The sequence below is a fragment of the Petaurus breviceps genome, unplaced genomic scaffold (assembly GCF_028583685.1).
Source record: "Petaurus breviceps papuanus isolate PSGF00001 unplaced genomic scaffold, PetGlider_PUasm1.0 470, whole genome shotgun sequence".
Taxonomy (NCBI): domain Eukaryota; kingdom Metazoa; phylum Chordata; class Mammalia; order Diprotodontia; family Petauridae; genus Petaurus; species Petaurus breviceps.
The window spans coordinates 31163-49689 of record NW_027186350.1 but is presented as its reverse complement, the minus strand read 5'-3'; the positions used below and the strand labels follow the sequence as shown (position 1 = coordinate 49689).

The window sequence follows — 18527 nt, the reverse complement described above, 5'->3', positions numbered from 1 at the left end:
CCCTCTGTCTTTCTTCCCCACGCCCAATCTAACCTCTCCCTGGACTCAGGAACTCCCCATGTATACAATTCCCTCATGTCTCTTTCTCTCTCTCAACTGCCATTTTCCTACCCCTGAGACTCCATTCCTACTCTACTGTGCCCATCCTTAATGTTACCTTCCCACCTCTCAATTCTCTGCCCTTCCCAAATACTTCATAAAAATCTCTAAGCCTTTTAGAAATCATTATCATGAAGCTTTCTCCGTAATTCAAGGAGGGGCAAATACACCTGCCTGCTCCAAATCGGGCAGTTGAGATGGAAATGGATTCAGAATGTTTTAATCCTACTGTTTCAGACCTCCTCTACAACTACTGACCTTTTAGATTTGAGAGTACAAAATGAACCAGGATAGAGGAGACTGGGATGGAGGGAGAAAAATCTGATATGAGTAGCTGAGGGAGGCAAGGAAAATAGGTCCTTGGTCTTTTCTGTGAATCCTCCACCAGGAAGGGACTTCATTCTCTGGTCTCTGGGTAGAACTGCAGTCAAATACTCTCAGAAAGATAAGTGTCTTTAAGAATCAGAATCGCAGAACGTCAGAATGGAAGGAACCTCAGAGCTCACCTAGTCTGTCTAAACTGTTTCTGAACAAAAATCTTCTCTACAACACATTTTACAAATGGTTATACTAGCATTTGCTGGAAAACTGCTTTTGGAGGCAGCCAGTTCTAGAGAGTTCTAATGGTTAGCAACTTTTTCCTTATATTAAGCCCAGTTTTAACCCTTTACAATTTCTATCCATTACTCTTAGTTCTGAGGGACAGGAAGGTGGTGCAATAGACAGAGAGCCAAACCCGAAGTCAGGAAGACTCACCTTCCTGAGTTCAAATCTGGCCTCAGACACTTAACTAGCTATATGACCCTGGGTAAATCACTTAACCCTGTTTGCCTTAGTTTCCTCATCTGTCACATGAGTTGGAGAAGGAAATGGCAAACCACTCTAGTATCTTCACCAAGAAAACACTAAATGGGATCACAAAGAGTCAGAAGCAATTGAAAATGACTGAATAACAACAAACTCTTAGGTCTGCCTTCTGGGACCAAGCAACCAAGCAGAGCAAGTCTAATACCTCTTTTAAAGATATGTTTTCTTTTTAGCTTACATTTCCCCCTATATCCTCCTTCACATTCTTTAACCTTCCAATCAACTATCTCAATATAACAAGGAATTATTTTAAAAAGAGGAAGAAGTGAAAAAAATTGGCAAATTTCAATCAATAATCAAAAAATAGCACTAAATATGCAATAATCCATGCCTTTGAATTTTATTACATTAAATAGTCAGACCAAGAGTTAAATAACCCTGTTATTTGATGTGACAGCAATCCCTCCTGGACTTGTGTCACCTGCAAATTTCCTAGATATCCTCACAGTGCCAAACAGAGAACTCTGGGATATGCCCCTTAAGACCAGTCATTCAACAAATTTGAATACCTAAATGTGCTGTCATCTAGCCTAACTCCTTTTCCACAAAAAGGGCATCAGAGATTTTGTCAAAGACTTGGCTAAAACTGAGGCATATTTTATTAAATAGCATTCTCCTTATCTATCTAATGATCCTGTTGAAAGAGGAAATGAAGTTCACGTGGGTTGGCTTGTTCCTTTTCTACATATTCACTAACAATTGTTTTTGTTTTGATCAGGACCAAATTATTGGTATAGGAAAATTCAGGGATAGAAATGCCCTCCATAGATGAAGAATACTAATTCATCTGTAACATAGTTTTGAAGAGTTGCCTAGGACACTGAGAAATTGAGTGACTTCCCTATGGTGACATAACTAGTAAATGTCAGAGGTAAAATTCAAATATAATTCTTCCTGATTCTTTGGTTAGCCCTCTACCGTATCAAAAAAAACCAATACAGGAAAAACTAAAAGAATAAAAATGTCCATTGAACAGATTAGGACTGGCCTATGACAAGCTGGCCCATTGAGTTACTTCATCAACATATAGGTATATGTTTACATATATATGTATATGTATATCTAGGACATATCTATATGTCTAGCTATATCTATCTAGGATAAGTAAATGATAAGGTACATTTGAGAAATTGTTCAGCACTTTTAACATACTGCTCCCAGGTGCAGAAACCTTTATTTTTAAAAAAAGACTAGGACTGTTGTACACTTGTGTATCTTAGAACACCTTCATCTCCAAGAATCCAAACTTTGAAAACTTCCAGAAGACAATGGAGAGAGGTGTGGTGAGCATAAGTAGATGATAGTATATTTTCAACTGATGACCTGTGTACAAGGAAATGTTTGATCAGAAAAGGCTGTGTGCTAGTCATGTGGCAAATGAGGGACAGTGTAGGTGCTGCACAGTCACTGATAAAATGTATAAAGATCATGAGGAAATTCTCTAGTACATTCAGTGAATTCTCTGTAGAGGATCCATGGAAACCCATGCACAAGAAATGCACAAGATTAGTAGGCATGGACAGGCTGTGATGTCCACTGATAAAAAGACTGTCCATCTTAATGAAATATGACTCATTGGGCTACATAGGAATAAGGACTGAACCTGTGATTTTACTGGTATGGGGACCTCACAGTGAGGGAATCTACTCAACCAATGTGGGTTAGCATGTTTTCTGTAATTTATCATTCAGAGAGTTTCACAGAGCGCTGAAAGTACAAGTGACTTGCTAAGGGTCACACCAGCATGTGTCAGAAGTCAAATTTGAACCCAGATCTTCCTGGTTCTGAGACCAACTCTTTCTCCACTACGTCATGTTCCCTCTTCAGTACACTGAAGTATGTACACAAAACTATCATCAGATAAGTAAAGTCCACAACTTAAGTATAAACATAAGAACTATCTTGAAAGAAGGAACAGTTGACAATTTTCCTTAGCAATCAATGTGTTTGAAGTTCTTTTGAGCTATACAAGTCTTCCTGATATCTAATCTAAATTCAATACTGCTGAAATTTAAACCTGTTCCCTCTTACCTTTTTCTAAGCAGGTACATCAAAGGCCATGAAATCCAATCAGCCACTCTCAGGCCATAAAAAGAGACTGAGAAGGACCCCTTACATAGATAGCAAAATGCCCTGGTCCCCAAAAAGGTGTGTGGTTATGTACAACTTAAGTCAGATCAATCATTTTCACTCTGACTACATTAGAGACAGATCCCTGAGGAGGAAGTGAAATAAAGGGAAAGGAGTGAAACTAGCGGTTGAAGATCAAGGGGAAAAGAGCCCAGCCTGGGCAGCTGGGGTCAAAAATTCAAGGTTACTGCTGTGGCCGGCTAGTTAGTTGGGCATGACTGAGCAGCAGATGTCCTTAGTTCATCCCCAAAGAAGAGGCAGGGTATAGCTAGGGTGGATGGCCACTGCCAAGCCCCTGGGCCATCTGTCAGAACACAAGTGGCCACTAGTCCCTGGGGGCTGGAGAGCTTATATCTCTGGCCCCCACCCATCTTACCATAGACCAGAACTCCAGGGACAGCTGCAGGTCCCACAAAGAAATCACGAGCTCCCTTCTGGAAGGAAACAAGGGGCTGGGAGGCAAGGCCTCCCAGGAAAACCATTTTCAGCTCTGTCCAGAGGTGTCCTAGTAAATGGTTAAAAGGCAGTTTTCTGGGGGGGGGGGGGGAGTATCTATAATTTACTTTTAACTTAATTTGCATTATTATTAACATTTTCTCCATCACTTTATTAAGTCTTGATAATCAAAAATAAAAATAAGCCAAGTCCTGATTGGTAGCATTTGCAGATTTCTGAAGTATAAATGTTCATACTGAAAATTTAACAAGCAGCTCTTGTGAGCCTGTAAGAGCTAACTCCAGCACGATCTGGCTCTGCTTCTAACCAGTGTGCTGAGGACTGGCCAAGTTATTCTAGAGCTTTGGGTAGCACTGTATCTTTATCACTTCCCTCTTGAAGGTCAAGATTCAGGTGTAATCATCATTCTAGATCATTTAAACAAGCCACATACAGCTCTTCTCTATGACTCCATGTAGGGAACAGGTTCCAACTTGCCATGTCTTTGTATGTCCTTGTCTAAAACAAGTATCTTCAGATCTTTCTATAGTTCTCCTTCTCTTCTCTCAGTTAGACCACAGGCCTCAATTCCCCCATTCTGTATCTAAATCCCTCTCCTTCTCTGTAAGATTTTTCCCCTATAAAATTTGCTGTAAAAGGTTGAGATGAAGTATGATCTCACTCTGGACTAGAAGCAAACATCCCTGTCAGTCCTCAGTTCACTCCAACCAGAAACATCCGTCAGTGAGTGCCTCTCTTGCCAGCACCGTTCCCCTTTTATGAGCTCTAAATTTAATCACAGCAAATTGGGACCTCGAGGGAAGGAGGCTAGAATCAGCTTTCAGTGGCCTAATCCCTATGGTCCCCAGTTTACCTTAATGGGGATCAGCTGGAGTAATAAACACTTCTAATGAAAGACTGAGGCACATTGATAAAAGTGTCAGTATCCTGGGGGAAAGAAGCTTCTTCATGTATTTAGCCCCAAGTCGTTTTGGCCTGTTATGTCAACATACTCATCCAGACTAACTGCACACTTCTCTAGAACACCCATCTTCCCCTATGGCTCCCTCCTTCAATTGGTGAGTTCCCTCCTGGAACTACCATTTTGAGGAAGTGTCCAGACCAGCCATGCTCACACCACTCCTCTCCCAACTCTTCAGACTTCTTCATTCTGTGCACCTTCCCTCCAAACCCCTACCACCACCACCAAACTTCTCAACTTCCTTTTATGGATCAATTTTATCCGTTTCAATGTAAGCTCCTTGAGGGTAGGGACTTTTTTTTTGTTTGTATTTATATTCCCAGGGCTTTGTCCAGCACAAAGTGCTTAATAAATACTTGTTTATTTCCCTAGGTTCCTGGAGGACTAGCTCAGTTTCTTGTAGCTAGAGTCATTTAAGTTAAACCAGAAGACAGACATCCTAATTGTCAAGTTTGAGTAGTACACAGAGCACTAGACTTGAATCAGAAAGTGTGAAACCCAACTCAGAAACCTCAGTTTCCTACTCTGTAAAATGAGAGAATTCACCTCCCTTTCTAGTTCTGAATCTAAGATCCTCTAACCCTTTCCTGAATCTGCTGATAAAAAAACAAGGGATACATAATGCCTTTAGTGTAATTTCATTGACTCAAATAACTCACAAGGTTCTTACACTAGATGTCATGAGCTTTACATAGGACATGAACCATGTGCAGGAAAATCCATCAGTCACCAAAAATTGTCAAGTCCCAGTAACATTAAAAAGGGTGGGGCGGCCAGGTGGCTCAGCGAGTAAGAGCACCGGCTCCAGTGTCAGGATGACCTGGGATCGAATCCGGGCTCTGATACTTAGCACCACACCCAGAAATAACTGGCCATGTAACCTTGAGCAAGTTACTTAACCCCGATTGCTTAAAAAAAAACATTAAAAAGGGTGAAAGGTTTTGTACAGAGAGAGACAGTACTAATAATTCAGTGTCATTCCATGGATGATGATGATGATGAAATGTTTATAATTAGATCCCAATTAGAGAAAATAATAAATCCATGAATTGGTTGCATTATTCAGATTCTCACAGTATATTTTTACTGGGCTGGAACTAATCATCATATTTATATAAATATAATTTTGAATAGTATGAATTCTAATACACTACATATAACAATCTTCAGTGGCCTACCATGTGGTAAAAAGTATTGCACTTATTTTTTCTGACTCTAGAGGGCAGAACTATGTAGGATTATTGGGTGGCATATTTTAATTGAACAAAATAAAATTCTAATAATTAGAGTTGTCCAAAAAAAATGGACTACCATGTTGAGTTAGTCAGCTCTTTTTCATTTGGCAGTGTTCAAGCAATTAAAATGTCCAAAATACAATCAAGGAATCCTCAAAGGAAAAGTTCTACCCCTAAAAACATATATTAATAAAACAGAAAAGGTTAATGAACTGAACCTGAATTTTTTTAAATTAGAAACTTAACAAATAAAGCCAAAATAAGCACAAGAGAGAAATTATTGAAAATTAGGGAGAAATAGATAAATTGGAAAAAAAAACCAATAGAAATAATAAAGAGCAGCTATAAGTGGAACAATATAGACAGATAGACCTGTAGTCAGGAATACCTGAGTTCAAACCTAGCCTTAGACATTCCCTACTTGTATAATTCCTATTGGCCTCAGTTTCCTCATCTGAAGAATATGGATAATAATAGCACCTACCCTCCCAGGGTTGTTGTGAAGATGAAATGAGATGTTTGTACAATATTTTACAAATCTTAAGATATGATATGCTAGCTTATCTTAAGATATGCTAGCTATTTTTTTATTCAGTTTGGTTCTTTGAAAAGACTAACAAAGTCAAGATATCTTTATTTAACCTGATTCAAAAGAAGAAAGCATAAAACCAAAAGTTACAAAGTGGCAAAATGAACAAAGTGAAACCGCTACAAAACCATAACAGTTAAAATCATCAGAGTTATATGCTAATAAAATTGATAGCATGAAAGAAAAGAGGATCGGAAGTATCCAAATTAGCAGAACAAAAAGTGATCTTAAATAATCCAATCTAGGAAAAGGAAACAGAACTAACTATAAAGGAACTACCAAACAAACAAAAACTTTCTATTGATACTGATGGATTTATGGAATTTGATCAAACTTGTAATACCATTACCATACAAATTGTTTTCAAAAATTGAAAGAAAAAAAACCAAACAAAACAATGGAGACACTTAGTCAGTCAGAGGGGTATTTGTGAAGTTCTGTCTGAAGCTGGGGATAGAGGAGACTAATAATTTCTGAAGAGTTTTCTCTCTCTCGGCCACCAATTATCCTAATTCCAGGGCAGGAGAGCTCCCACTTTGGACTGGGAAACCATGTGTCAATGGAAAAGAAGCGTATGTCAGTTCAGCTTCTTATAAACTTCTCCCATCAAACCCACCCCTGGATTAAAGGGTCTGAAATCCTTTTCCAGCAGTAGAGCTATATTCCTATGATCCCTAAGCTTTCTTCTAACCCTAATCATTAGGGATTCCAGGACCAAGACAATGGTCCCAAAGTCAGATCAAAACAATACCTCTAGTCATAGGGGCAGGGAGGGAAAGAGTGATTTAGAGAGGAAAGGAATATTAGAGGTCATCTAGTCCAAACTCCTCATTTAACAGATGAAGAAAGGGAGACCTTGAGCAGTTAAATGACATGACCAAGGAAATACTGGTCATAAGTTGCAGAGCCAGGATTTAATTCTAGATTCTCTAACTAAATGTCTGATACTCTTCCTGGTGATGGAAGCATTTGAAGAGAAAGATCGAAAAAAACCACGGAGGCTGACTATAGATGCAGATACAGTCAATGTGTTCATTGGATTAACTGGATGTTTTTGTTTCAAGGAAAGGTTTCTATTGTTGTGCAGTGGAATGTGAAGATGGAGGGAAGGAAGAGTCATTGGGAGGTTACACTGATGTTTAAAATATATATATGTATGTATGTATATATGTGTACACATATGTGTGTGTATAAAATCCAATTTTTTTTTAAGAAAAAGGAAAGGATGAAACTACAGAGATAAAGAATTCACAGAGATTTAGAGAATGACACAGGAACAGGAACCCTATGAATGAGAATACCTCTCTCCATCTCTCCTACATGGAGCCAGCACAGTACAGCAGAAAAATCCCTGAAATGAGAACGAGGAAGCCTAGGCTTAAGTCTCAGATCTTGACTCAAATCACCTTTGTGACCCTGAGCCAGTCACTTCACCTCTGTTTCCTCATTTACAAATTGAGGGATTGGATTAGATGACTTCTCAGTTCTCTTCCCACTCTAAAACTATGATCTATGACTTGGTGATTTCTAAGGCTGATTTTTCCAGCTCTGTTTCTCCAACCTGGAACACCCTTTTCCCTTCTTCTTTCATGTACAAAACATACTCACCCTTAGAGGCAAGTTTACATCTCATCTCCTCCATGAAGCCTTTTCAGACAATCCTGCCTTACCCCCACCACCCACCAGATTCCCAGCTCACAATGATGCCTATCTTCTCTAAAATCCTTTAAGATTCACTATTATGTACAACCGATTTGGCACTTATCACATATCACCTACAATATTTGTTATACAGAATTCTGGTAAGTCACCTACACTCTCTTGGCCCCTGTTCTTCATCTGTAAAATGAGGGTCTCATAGCTTGATACCCTATAATCCTGGTTGACATCCTGTTATCCTGGTTGGCATCAGAACTCCAAACTAGATTTTGTGTTTCCAGATCTAGTGTTCTTGCCACTGTATCATAAAGCCTTCCTGGTGAGTCTATCCTGCCCAGAAAAATAACTGATTTTTGACCAGGTCTGACTCCAGCCCTTAGACCAAGGGTTCAGAAGAAAGGAATTGAAAGTCCAGTACAAGAATAAAAGAAAAAAAAATTACTTGAAAGGCTAAGGAATAGAAAGGAGAAGAAGTGGGACGTGACAGAAAGGTATAAGGAGAAGGCACTGGGAAAGAGTAGAAGGCAGGACAGTTTCCAGTAGGAGATCAGCCTTTGGCAGCTGGGCTAGACTGCTCCTTACCTCCACCTCCCAGTACCCCATCCCATCCACCCAGCAGTGAGTTCAGGACTATATATATCTTATTCAAGCTGGCCATACTCTGCAGTCCCTGCCTTGGCACTCACTCACTAAGTAAGAAGAGAAGAAGAGTGGGAGAGGAGAGGATAAGCCAGTGTCTGGAAGCCACTGAAGTCTGTGCACATGGAGGACAGGTGCAGTGGGAGCTGAGACAGGTCAACAGATACCACTGAAGACTCCACCTCCCCAGGCAGGCAAAGCCTGACCAGCTGTAGAGATGAGAACTAAATGAGGGGGCCTGGGGGAAGGGAAGGGTAAAACTTAAAGTACCACTTGAGACTCCCACAAGAAACCTGCCTTTTCCTTTCCCATCCCCCCCGCCTCTCTTCTTCCATTCCTTATTTCAGTTCTTCCTACTTCCCCACCATTCCCTTGTCTTTGTTCTTTATTCCCTACCTCCCTGAAATTTAGTGAATTTTCAGCATAATTCTTAAGAGTTAAAAGACCTGATTCCAAGTCCTGACTGATGCTTAGTACTTATGGAGCCCTGTGCAAAGCTCTTGCTTGAACATTCATTTTTTCATCTGCAAAATGGAGATGATAAAAATTCTTATATCCACAAAATAGCTTGTAAAAAGGTACTTGTAAATTCTAAACTGCTACTGCTACTTACTAGTACTACAAGTACTACTACTATTGTCACCACCCCCATTACTACTACTATCACTACTAATATTACCACTACCCCCACCCCCACTACTACTACAACCCCCACCACCCCCACCACCCCCACTGCTAGTACCACCACTCTTCCTCCTCTTCCTTTTTTCCCTAAGGCTTAGGCCTCCCTCCTTCATCTTTCAGAATGATTGAATTTCAGTTGAATGAATGGGACCATGGAGGCCAATGAGTTCAAAATCAAATAGGAAAAAGAATCTCTCTACAATACACCTGACAAGTGGTTTTACAGCCTTTTCTCTCACCTGATAATGCTTCCTTAAATAATCTATTCCATACTGGGAGAGCTCTCTTAGGAAGTTTTTCTGTTAAATCAAGTCTAAATATTTTTCTTTGTAATTTTTACTCTTCATTCTTGGCTCTGCCCTCCAGGTCCAAACAGAACACAAGATTATCCTTCTAACACTAGAAGGCAGCTACCACACCCCAATTCCTACCTCACCCTGTCCCCAGGGCTTTCTTTTCTCCAGATTAAACTTTCTTAGTTCTTTCAAATGACTGCCCATAAAGCATGATTTCAAGATTCTTCACTATTCTGGTGACCCTGTTCAGGATGATCAGGATCATCTCTAGTTTATCAACTTGTTGCTCTCAAGGTGGTGCCCAAAACTGAATGCAATATTATGGATATTACTTGTCAGGGAAAAGGACACAGCGGTTCTGTTTTCTCTCTAATCCTAGACTCTTTGGACTATATTAACTTTTGGGGGACTATAATCACACTTTTATTCATAAGGATTTCACAGTCCACTAAAACCCCCAGATCATTTTAAAACAAACTGTACTTGTGAAGGCAATTTTTTAAAACATATTTTCACATTTGTCATGTTGTAAAGAAGTATTAGAAGAGGGGTGGCTAGCAATTGCCCTGCCCTCCTCCCTCCAAAAAAAAAAAGTATTAGAAGCAATGGGAAGAACCATGAGAAAGAAGAAACAAAACAAAACCACAGAAGGAAAAAAAAGAGATCAAATAGTATGCTTCAATTTGCCTTCAGACTCCATAGTTCTTTCTCTGGATGTGAACAGCATTTTGCATCATGAGTTTTTTGGAGTTGTCAGATCCTTGTACTGCTGAGAAGTCAAGTCTATGAAACTCAGTCATCATACAATGCGGCTGTTACTGTGTACAATGTTCTTCTGGTTCTGCTCATTTCACTCAGCATCAGTTTATGTAAGTCTTTCAGGATTTTCCTGAAGTTCGTATGCTCATCATTTTTTATACCATAATAGATATACCACAACTTGCTCAGCCATTCCCCAATTGATGGGCATTCCCTCAATTTCCAATTCTTGACCACCACAAAAAGAACTGCTACAAATATTTTTGTACATGTAGGTCCTTCTCCCATTTTTATGATCTCTTTGGGATACAGACCTAGGAGTGGTATTGCTGGGTCAAAGGGTATGTGCATTTTTATAGCTCTTTGGGCATAGTTCCAAATTGCTCTCCAGAAAGGCTAGATCAGTTCACAACTCCACCAACAATGCATTAATGGTAAAGGTAATTTTTGGGACCCAAGTATAAAACTTTACATTTATCCCTAATAAATTTATCACATTAGATTCAGACCAACATGATGGCCTATTTAAGTCACAAGTGTCTCTATTTTTACAGAGTTCCCTTTGGTTTGGTAACACAGTATTTTCGGGATTACAACATGACTTTATTATAGATAAATGCAGATAAATGGGGAGGAGTCCATTGTCTTTGGAAGAGTCCTCATGTTCTCTTCAATGCTCTGAAGACTATGTGCATTGGCATTGTTGATTTTTTCTTGGGACTGAATGTGTTGCACTGAATGGAGAAAAAAATTTCTCGGTAGAGAATTCTGCATTACAGGTCGTTTTACTCTTCCTTGTAAGCAAGGATAGTGGTGGATATGTGGTATGGGATGCACAAAGCCTTCAGGGGCTTGTTGTACAGCATTTAGGGGTGCCATGCTATTTTGGACCTGTACAAAGTTTCCCACAGGAGCACACTGGAAGCACAAACAATCACCCAGCTGCTGGCATGAATGAGGATTGTATCTCAAATGCTTATAGGCATGTGGGCAGCTACACTTCCTGTTCAGAGAGAAGAGCTGGCACATGGTGTGATGTTCCACAGATGACTGCAATTTTGATATTGGATAATAAATGGATAATTTTGAATTCTCTTATCATCATCCAATGTGATAGAAATCCCTTATAGTTTTGTGCCATCCACAAAACTGATGGTATCATCTATGTCATTATCCAAGTCATTCATAAAAATGTTTTAATAGCACAGTGGTCCAGCCAAAGTATTCCACTAGAGACTTCTTTTCAAGTTGACATCAGATCATTAACTCATAGTGACTATTCTCTGGTTTTGGTCATTTAACCAGTTCCAAATGAACAGTTTCTGACCCATATCTTTCCCTATTGCCAACAAGATTAGTCAGAGAACCTAGGTCAAATACTTTGCTGAAATTTAGGTATTCACAGTATTCCCCTGATCTACCAGTCTAGTAACCTTGTCAAAAAAGAAAAAGTTTGTCTGACATGACTTGTTTTTGATGGAAGACAAGCAAGCTCTTTGTAATTAATTACTTCCTCATCTGCTGGATGCTCACTAACTGTGCAGATTAGATGACTGCTAAGGTCCCATTTGATTCTAAATCTATGATCCTTTGATTCCTTTTATATTTTCTGTCTGCTAGTTATTTCCCCAAAGGGCTATCGATATGGACCTGGACTCATCAAGAGAAGCCACATATTCTCTGTTTCCTATTAATTTTGGTTTTCAGCTTTCTATTAGACACTTTGTTTTGCCCTTTCTAGTTCAAAGACTCTTCTTTTCCACAGAAGAAATATAAGCAAAATGAAAACTGAGCACCTACTGCCATAGTCTATTACCTACCGTGGATAGTGTTATCCTTGCTTTGATAAGGATTTCCCCCAGGAGAGCTAAAGAAAATCCTTTTAATTGACCTTAGGTTTCCTCACCAACCTCATCTAGATTTTAATGTTTCTTTTGTTTTCTTCCTCCAATACCTGCCTTTGCATCCATCTTGTATGTGTGTCTTTTAAAAATATATATTGGGGGGCAGCAAGATGGCGCAGTGAGTAGAGCTTCGGCCCCAGAGTCAGGAGGACCCGAGTTTGGTTCTGGCCTCAGACGCTTAACACCCACACAAAAATACTAGCCTTGTAACCTTGGGCAAGTTACTTAACCCCAATTGCCCTCCGCAAAAAAAAAAAAAATGTATATATATATATGTTGGGGGGCAGCTAGGAGGTGCAGTGAATAGAGTACCAGTCCTGGAGTCAGGAGGACCTGAGTTCAAATCCAGCCTTAGACACAAAACTAGCCATGTGACCTTGGGCAAGTCACTTAACCCCAACTGCCCTACCTTCACCCCTCCAAAAAGCAAGATATATATGTGTGTATATATATATATGTATATAATATATGTATATATGTGTGTGTGTGTGTGTGTGTGTTGGTCAGTGAATTCCCTATTCACTCACATCTCTTTCTTTACAATTCCTTTTCCTCTTCATTAGAATTGCCTTTTTTTGGGTCTTCAGAATTTCATTCTCTTTTGGGTTGACTTCCCTTGTAGAATATCATATCATAAGATCCTCCTTTTGTGAATTTTTCTTAATTATTTGAGGGTACATATCAATACTCTACCCTGCTTTCCTTTCCTTCTCTATCAAAAATTCTAAGATGTAATTTTCTCTTCCCAAGGATGGCATCATTTTCATCTCAAAAAACAGTTACTGGGGTCCTTGCTGGCATATTGATTAGAATCAGAATCTTCATTGGTTTCTTCACCATTAGAAAAACTTTCTTTACCATTAGAAAAAAATTGCTAAGGCAGATCAATAAAGTATTAGCTGTTCTTTTTTGGGCAGGGACAAAATCAGGTAGATGTCCAAAAACCTTAAGTTTCTATCACTATTTTATCATACCTCTGAGATTCCAGGCTCATGTTTCCTACACTCCTAATCTTATTTCCTCATGTTATGTGATCTCTAGTATACCCAGATAACAATTTTGTTTGTTTTTGCTTTTTTCTCTCCATCTTTGAGTCTAAGGAAGACATTTGACTTTAAACCACAAACAACATGGTCATTTTCTGCCTTCGGTCTTTCCTTTCTCTAATTTATTTTGCACACCCACTTCCAAATTACATCGATATGTCAAGGACCTATGATTAATTTTTGTTGGTGTGGAACTCCTGCTGTGGGTACTCTCTCCATTGATACAAGTATCTTCCTATATTGGATTGCAAGCTACCATGAGGGGGTGGGGAGGGGGAAGGAGAGGGAGAAAATTTGGAACTCAAGGGATTGTGGAACTGAATGTTGTAAACTAAAAGTAAATAAATAAATTTCAAAAAAAACTTATACTCTTAAAGAGTAGCCTGAAGTTCAAAAAAATTAGTGACCCATGGTGACATAGGTAACAAATGTCAGAAGGAGGTCTCCAACAGCGTTCTTCTTAGCTCTGAGTCTAGCACTATGATACTACTGGTTTCATCTTTCTAAAACCCTTCTTTCACTCCCTCCCTCCCCTGCTCAATCCTTCAGCTGATGACAGTTTGATCCTGCCTTCCCAATACTATTTCAAATCATATCATTCCCAAGACCAACCCTTTGCTCCAGTCAGAAGCACTTCCTTCCAGTGAAACACCATGTACTATGTACCAAGCACCATACTAGGTGCTAAGGATACAAATGAAATAATCCTTATTTATATCGGATATCTGGTAACTCTGGAAAGAAGTTTCTTGCCTCTGACCTTTTGCTAGTATGGTCCCCTCTACCTGGAAGTTTCTTTCCTCTCCCATCTACTTATCCAGAGTCTATTTATTTTTCAAATTAAAAAATAGCTAAAATTCCATTTCCCTCATTGAAGTCTCCTTGAGTGCGCTGGCTCACAATGACTTCACCTTTCTCTGAACTTCTATGCCATTTTTATCTGTACCCACACAATTAAACACTTTATAAAATACTGTTCTTGTTCTCAAAGAGATTCGTGTGCATTTGACATTCTGACCACTATGTCTGAGGGCAGTGTGAGCTGGTAAAAACTGGTTTGACTGGTAGAGCCTTAACCTTCAAGATACCTGTAGGTTAAGGTTCAACTGACTTGAAGACAGGTATCTCCTTCATTTCCCAGCCACATTATTTGCTGTGGCACACTTAATTAGTTTCCCCAAGACCTTGTCCCTCTTTCCTTGTTCCTTATTTCAGAAAAAACCCTGATTTTACTGGTCTAGACCAGTGTCAAACTCAAGTAGAAATGGGGGCTTCTAAACCATACATAAGGATCCCTGAAGGCTGGATGCTAATATTATCTACTAACATAATATTATATGATATTTCATATAATTGATATAATTTAATTATATTAATAATACTTTATAATATGACATAGGATTATATGTCATCAACATATATAATTATAATTTCATTTTATAATTATGTGTTGATGTTATATGGTTAATATAACAATAAAATATTAATACACAATCATCTATTGTACTTTTACTTCTTTTGTTAAACATTTCCCGATTACTTTTGATCTGGTTCAGGCTGTACTTAGGAGTGTTGTGGCCTAGGACCACATGTTTGACACCTCAGGACTAGAATACCCCACTGTCTTGCTCCATGAATGACAGGGTACTGTCCTGTTAGTGTCTTGTTGGCTCTTTGTCTACAACTCTATACAAGACTGAGCTCTGAGTAGCTTGGAACTTAGGATTGCAGAGTATAGCTTGTTGCCTGTCTGAACCACTAGCTTGCCCAGGGATCAAGGAAACAATGTGGGCAGAAGGAAGAATTCCCCTGTAATGTTCCCCAGGCAGACATCTGTCCCCCTCCCATAACTGCCATCCCCATGTGACAATTTTGTTCTTCAGGAATAGTTCTCTCCCTTTTGCCTTGCAGATAGGGATCACGATGCCATATCTTCATCTAAACTTCCATTCAATATGCGTAATTTTTTTCTCTCTCAAGTCTTTTTCCATTTGTTCATCATGTCTCTTCTACCTTGAATACCCTTCCCCATCTCCATCCATGAAAATCCTGTCCATTCTTCAAAAAACTAGATCAAATAATCCTTCCTCAGTGCAATCTTCCTTGATCACCCCAGGTCCCAATGTTCTTTCCTTCCTTTAACTCCCACATTACTACTATCTATATTACTCATATGACATTGATCATATACTGCTTTGTATTAGGATAAATTGAATATTTATCTTCTCTACCTGACTTGACTAAACTTCTTTAAAACTCAACTCAAATGCCACCTTCTTCTTTGATCCTCCAAATTAATAATGACATCCTATAGGACTATGTTTTGTAACTCTTCCAGGGTTGAACACAGAGTAAACAATGTTCCACATACAGTAGGTGTTAATGAATTTTATTTATCTATGTTTAATATGATTGTACATGTATAGCCTATATCAGATTGCATGCCATCCTGGGGAGGGGGAAAGAGAGGAAGGGATGAAAAAATATAGAACTCAAAATCTTATAAAAGTGAATGATGAAAACTATTTTTACATGTAGCTGGAAAAAATAGAATACTACTAAGGAAAAAAATAAATGTTATTTGTCACCCATAGCAGCTCCAACCCCATCTCTAGCTCCTTACCATACATCTTGCCCTCATCTGATAAGATGATCTTGCGCCTGCCACAGGGTGGGTAGATGGCAAGGGCCTCTTGGAAGCTCTGTTCAATGTCAGGGCTCCACACGCCCTCTGCATCATTGTCGATGGGTTTGTCCAAAGCCTCGCTGCCCTCGGAGACGTTGCTCCCCTCAGGGGAGGTGGGAGAGCTCCACTCGTTGGAGGTAATGGTGCCGGCTAGGCCCTCCAAGGCTCCGCTTGGAGAAGGACCCGTTGGACCTGCTGGGATGGAGACCAAAGTGTTGGGGGTGACAGGAAATGCTAAGTCTTTATATGCAGAAGACAGAGGAAGCAAGGGATTAATTTTAGGAGATGGAGTTTACATAAAAGCCATATGCTAACCAAATAATCTGGTCTTCTTGGGAGGATATGGGGAGAATAGCCAAACCCTATATAATGAGGGTTTAAATCAAAGAAAGAAAATAAGTGTCAGTGGGATTAATAGGGAAAAGGGACTAGGACTGAGGGGAGTCGGGTCTCAGGGATGGAAAGAAAGAGGTTGGAAGATAAAGATCAAAAGCAAAGAATGGAGCAAACATTAGAAATCTCAGTGCATTCTAAAAACAGGGCAAATTGTGTAAAAATGTTACTCTCTTCTCCTTATTGAGTTTCTAGCTCAAGGGTCTTTCTAGCTTAGGGTCTTTTTGTAATAGGACTACATAGCAAGCACCGGTGGACCCTCCCCAGTGGGTGGCCATGAAAGTAGGGCTTGCTTGTTCAACTAAAATGCTTTACATTCTGATCCTGACCCTGCCACTAACTAGATGTATAAATTGGAACAATCTCTTATAGGCTACCTAGCCAATCCTTCTCCAGAACATTAATCCTATCCACAAAATTCCCGACAAATAGTTATCATCCTCTGCTTCTAGAACTCCAGTGATGAGGGAATGAGAGTTTCTAATCTGATACCACTGCTTTGGTGAGTAGCAGTGAATAACTATATGCTGTAGAAAGTTAGATATTACATGTTGTCTCCAGTCCCTCCAGGAATCCCTAGTCTTCCTGTCCTCATCTATTGAATGTATCTACAAATAGACCTTGTAATGAGCAGGGTGGTCCTTTGTGAACTTCAGTGAACACCTGAGTGTCAGGATGAATTATTCTGGATTTTATGGTGATAGAAACACTGCTTTATTTACCTGTCTTTGTGTTTTGTGCTTATCCCTTGGTCAGGAGGAGAGTGAGTTAGTTAAGTGATTCTGTGGTAGAGTACCTGAGGACCCACTATCAGAAGAAGGCTTCCTGATTGGCTTAGAGTCAATCTGGAGAGAGGAGGAATGAGCTCCATCTATCCTGCTCAGCATAAATTTCAAAACAGGGTGAAGGGTAAGGAATATCATGGGAGGAAAGGTGTCATACTCTTCTGGGATGACAAGCAAAGTCTGAATGTGGTGGCTTGAGGCTTTTGAGCTGAAAACCATAGAAGACCAAACTAGGTCTGGGAAATGTTAATTAAAGATTTAATTGAAACATTAATCAGTCAGGGATGGGTGATTTCCTTTTAATTACAGACATAATGGCTTCATCCTAGCACAGTATTTCTGAATTTATATTTTCTTTCTTTCTTTTTTTTAAAGAAACTCTAAAAATATGACAGTGAAGACAGGGTTCTATCCCAGGCTTCACCCTTAAGCCAAGTTACTTCCCAGAAGTATTCCTCAGTTTTCTAAAACTATTCACTATCTCTCAGAAATCTCCATAAAGGACTTATCTCTGACCCTTTCCAAGTTGTTGGGAAGAAAAAATTGTCCTAAGCAAGATGCTGTGGTAGGAGGGAGAGAAAAGGAGGTCTTCTGGGAGTCAGGGTTTGGGGCACACACTTGTGGTTGAATGCTCTAAAGACCAAGGAATATAACCTGAGCCCCAAAGGCACACATGCAGTTAACACAGTCATCATGTAAAATAGGACAGGCCCCTGAACTAGAAGAAATGAGCAAATACTGGCAAAAGCTCTCCTCGGTGACCTTTTGCTTAAATTTTCTTGGGACTTTGAAAAGGGAAACTTGGGAAGTGAGGGGAAGGGACTATACATGTTTGCTGTAAAAAGATCTCTTTGTAAGTCCTCTTAACTTTGTAAGACCTCTGAACCAAGTACAGCATTTGATAAACTCATCTCAAGACCCCCTGCAAAGCTCCTAAGACAGCCCTTTCCCTACCTTCACATACTCTCTTTCCCTACAGAGGTGTATGTGTGTAGAAGGGAGAGGGGAGTTCATGATTCCTCTGGTTACACAGGCAACCAAGCAGCTGCCAGTCTATGCCCCAGGCCCTCCACAGTCTGGTTGCCTGATTGCTCTGACCCTTGTCTCACCTACACCAACTCAGAGGAACTGGGGAGTACTGGAAGTACAAATAACCATCATGAATCCTTCTCTGTAAATCACTGTGGCATTGTGGGAGTCAGGAGAGGGGGCTCTATGGTTCAGGAGTGCAGATACAGAAAGGGTACAGGGATGTTTGGCTAGCCCCTCTCCTTCAATAAGGCAGCATGATGCAGCAGATAGGGTACCAGATATGGAACTGGGAAGACCTAGGCTCACA

At 39.8% G+C, this 18527-nt stretch overlaps 1 protein-coding gene across 3 annotated transcripts in view; it reads right to left on the bottom strand.

The window, feature by feature from the left end:
- Nucleotides 1-18527, bottom strand: part of TEAD4 (TEA domain transcription factor 4) — a 76621-nt gene that overhangs the window by 41417 nt on the left and 16677 nt on the right. For 2 of the 3 annotated variants that reach the window (XM_069101462.1, XM_069101463.1), the window contains exon 1: nucleotides 15948-16088. The exons of the other annotated variant lie outside the window; for it this stretch is intronic. In XM_069101462.1, the coding sequence (XP_068957563.1) occupies nucleotides 15948-15954 (7 nt within the window). In that variant the 5' untranslated portion in view covers nucleotides 15955-16088. Of the gene's footprint in view, nucleotides 1-15947; nucleotides 16089-18527 lie in introns of those variants that run through there. 3 annotated transcript variants of the gene reach the window in all.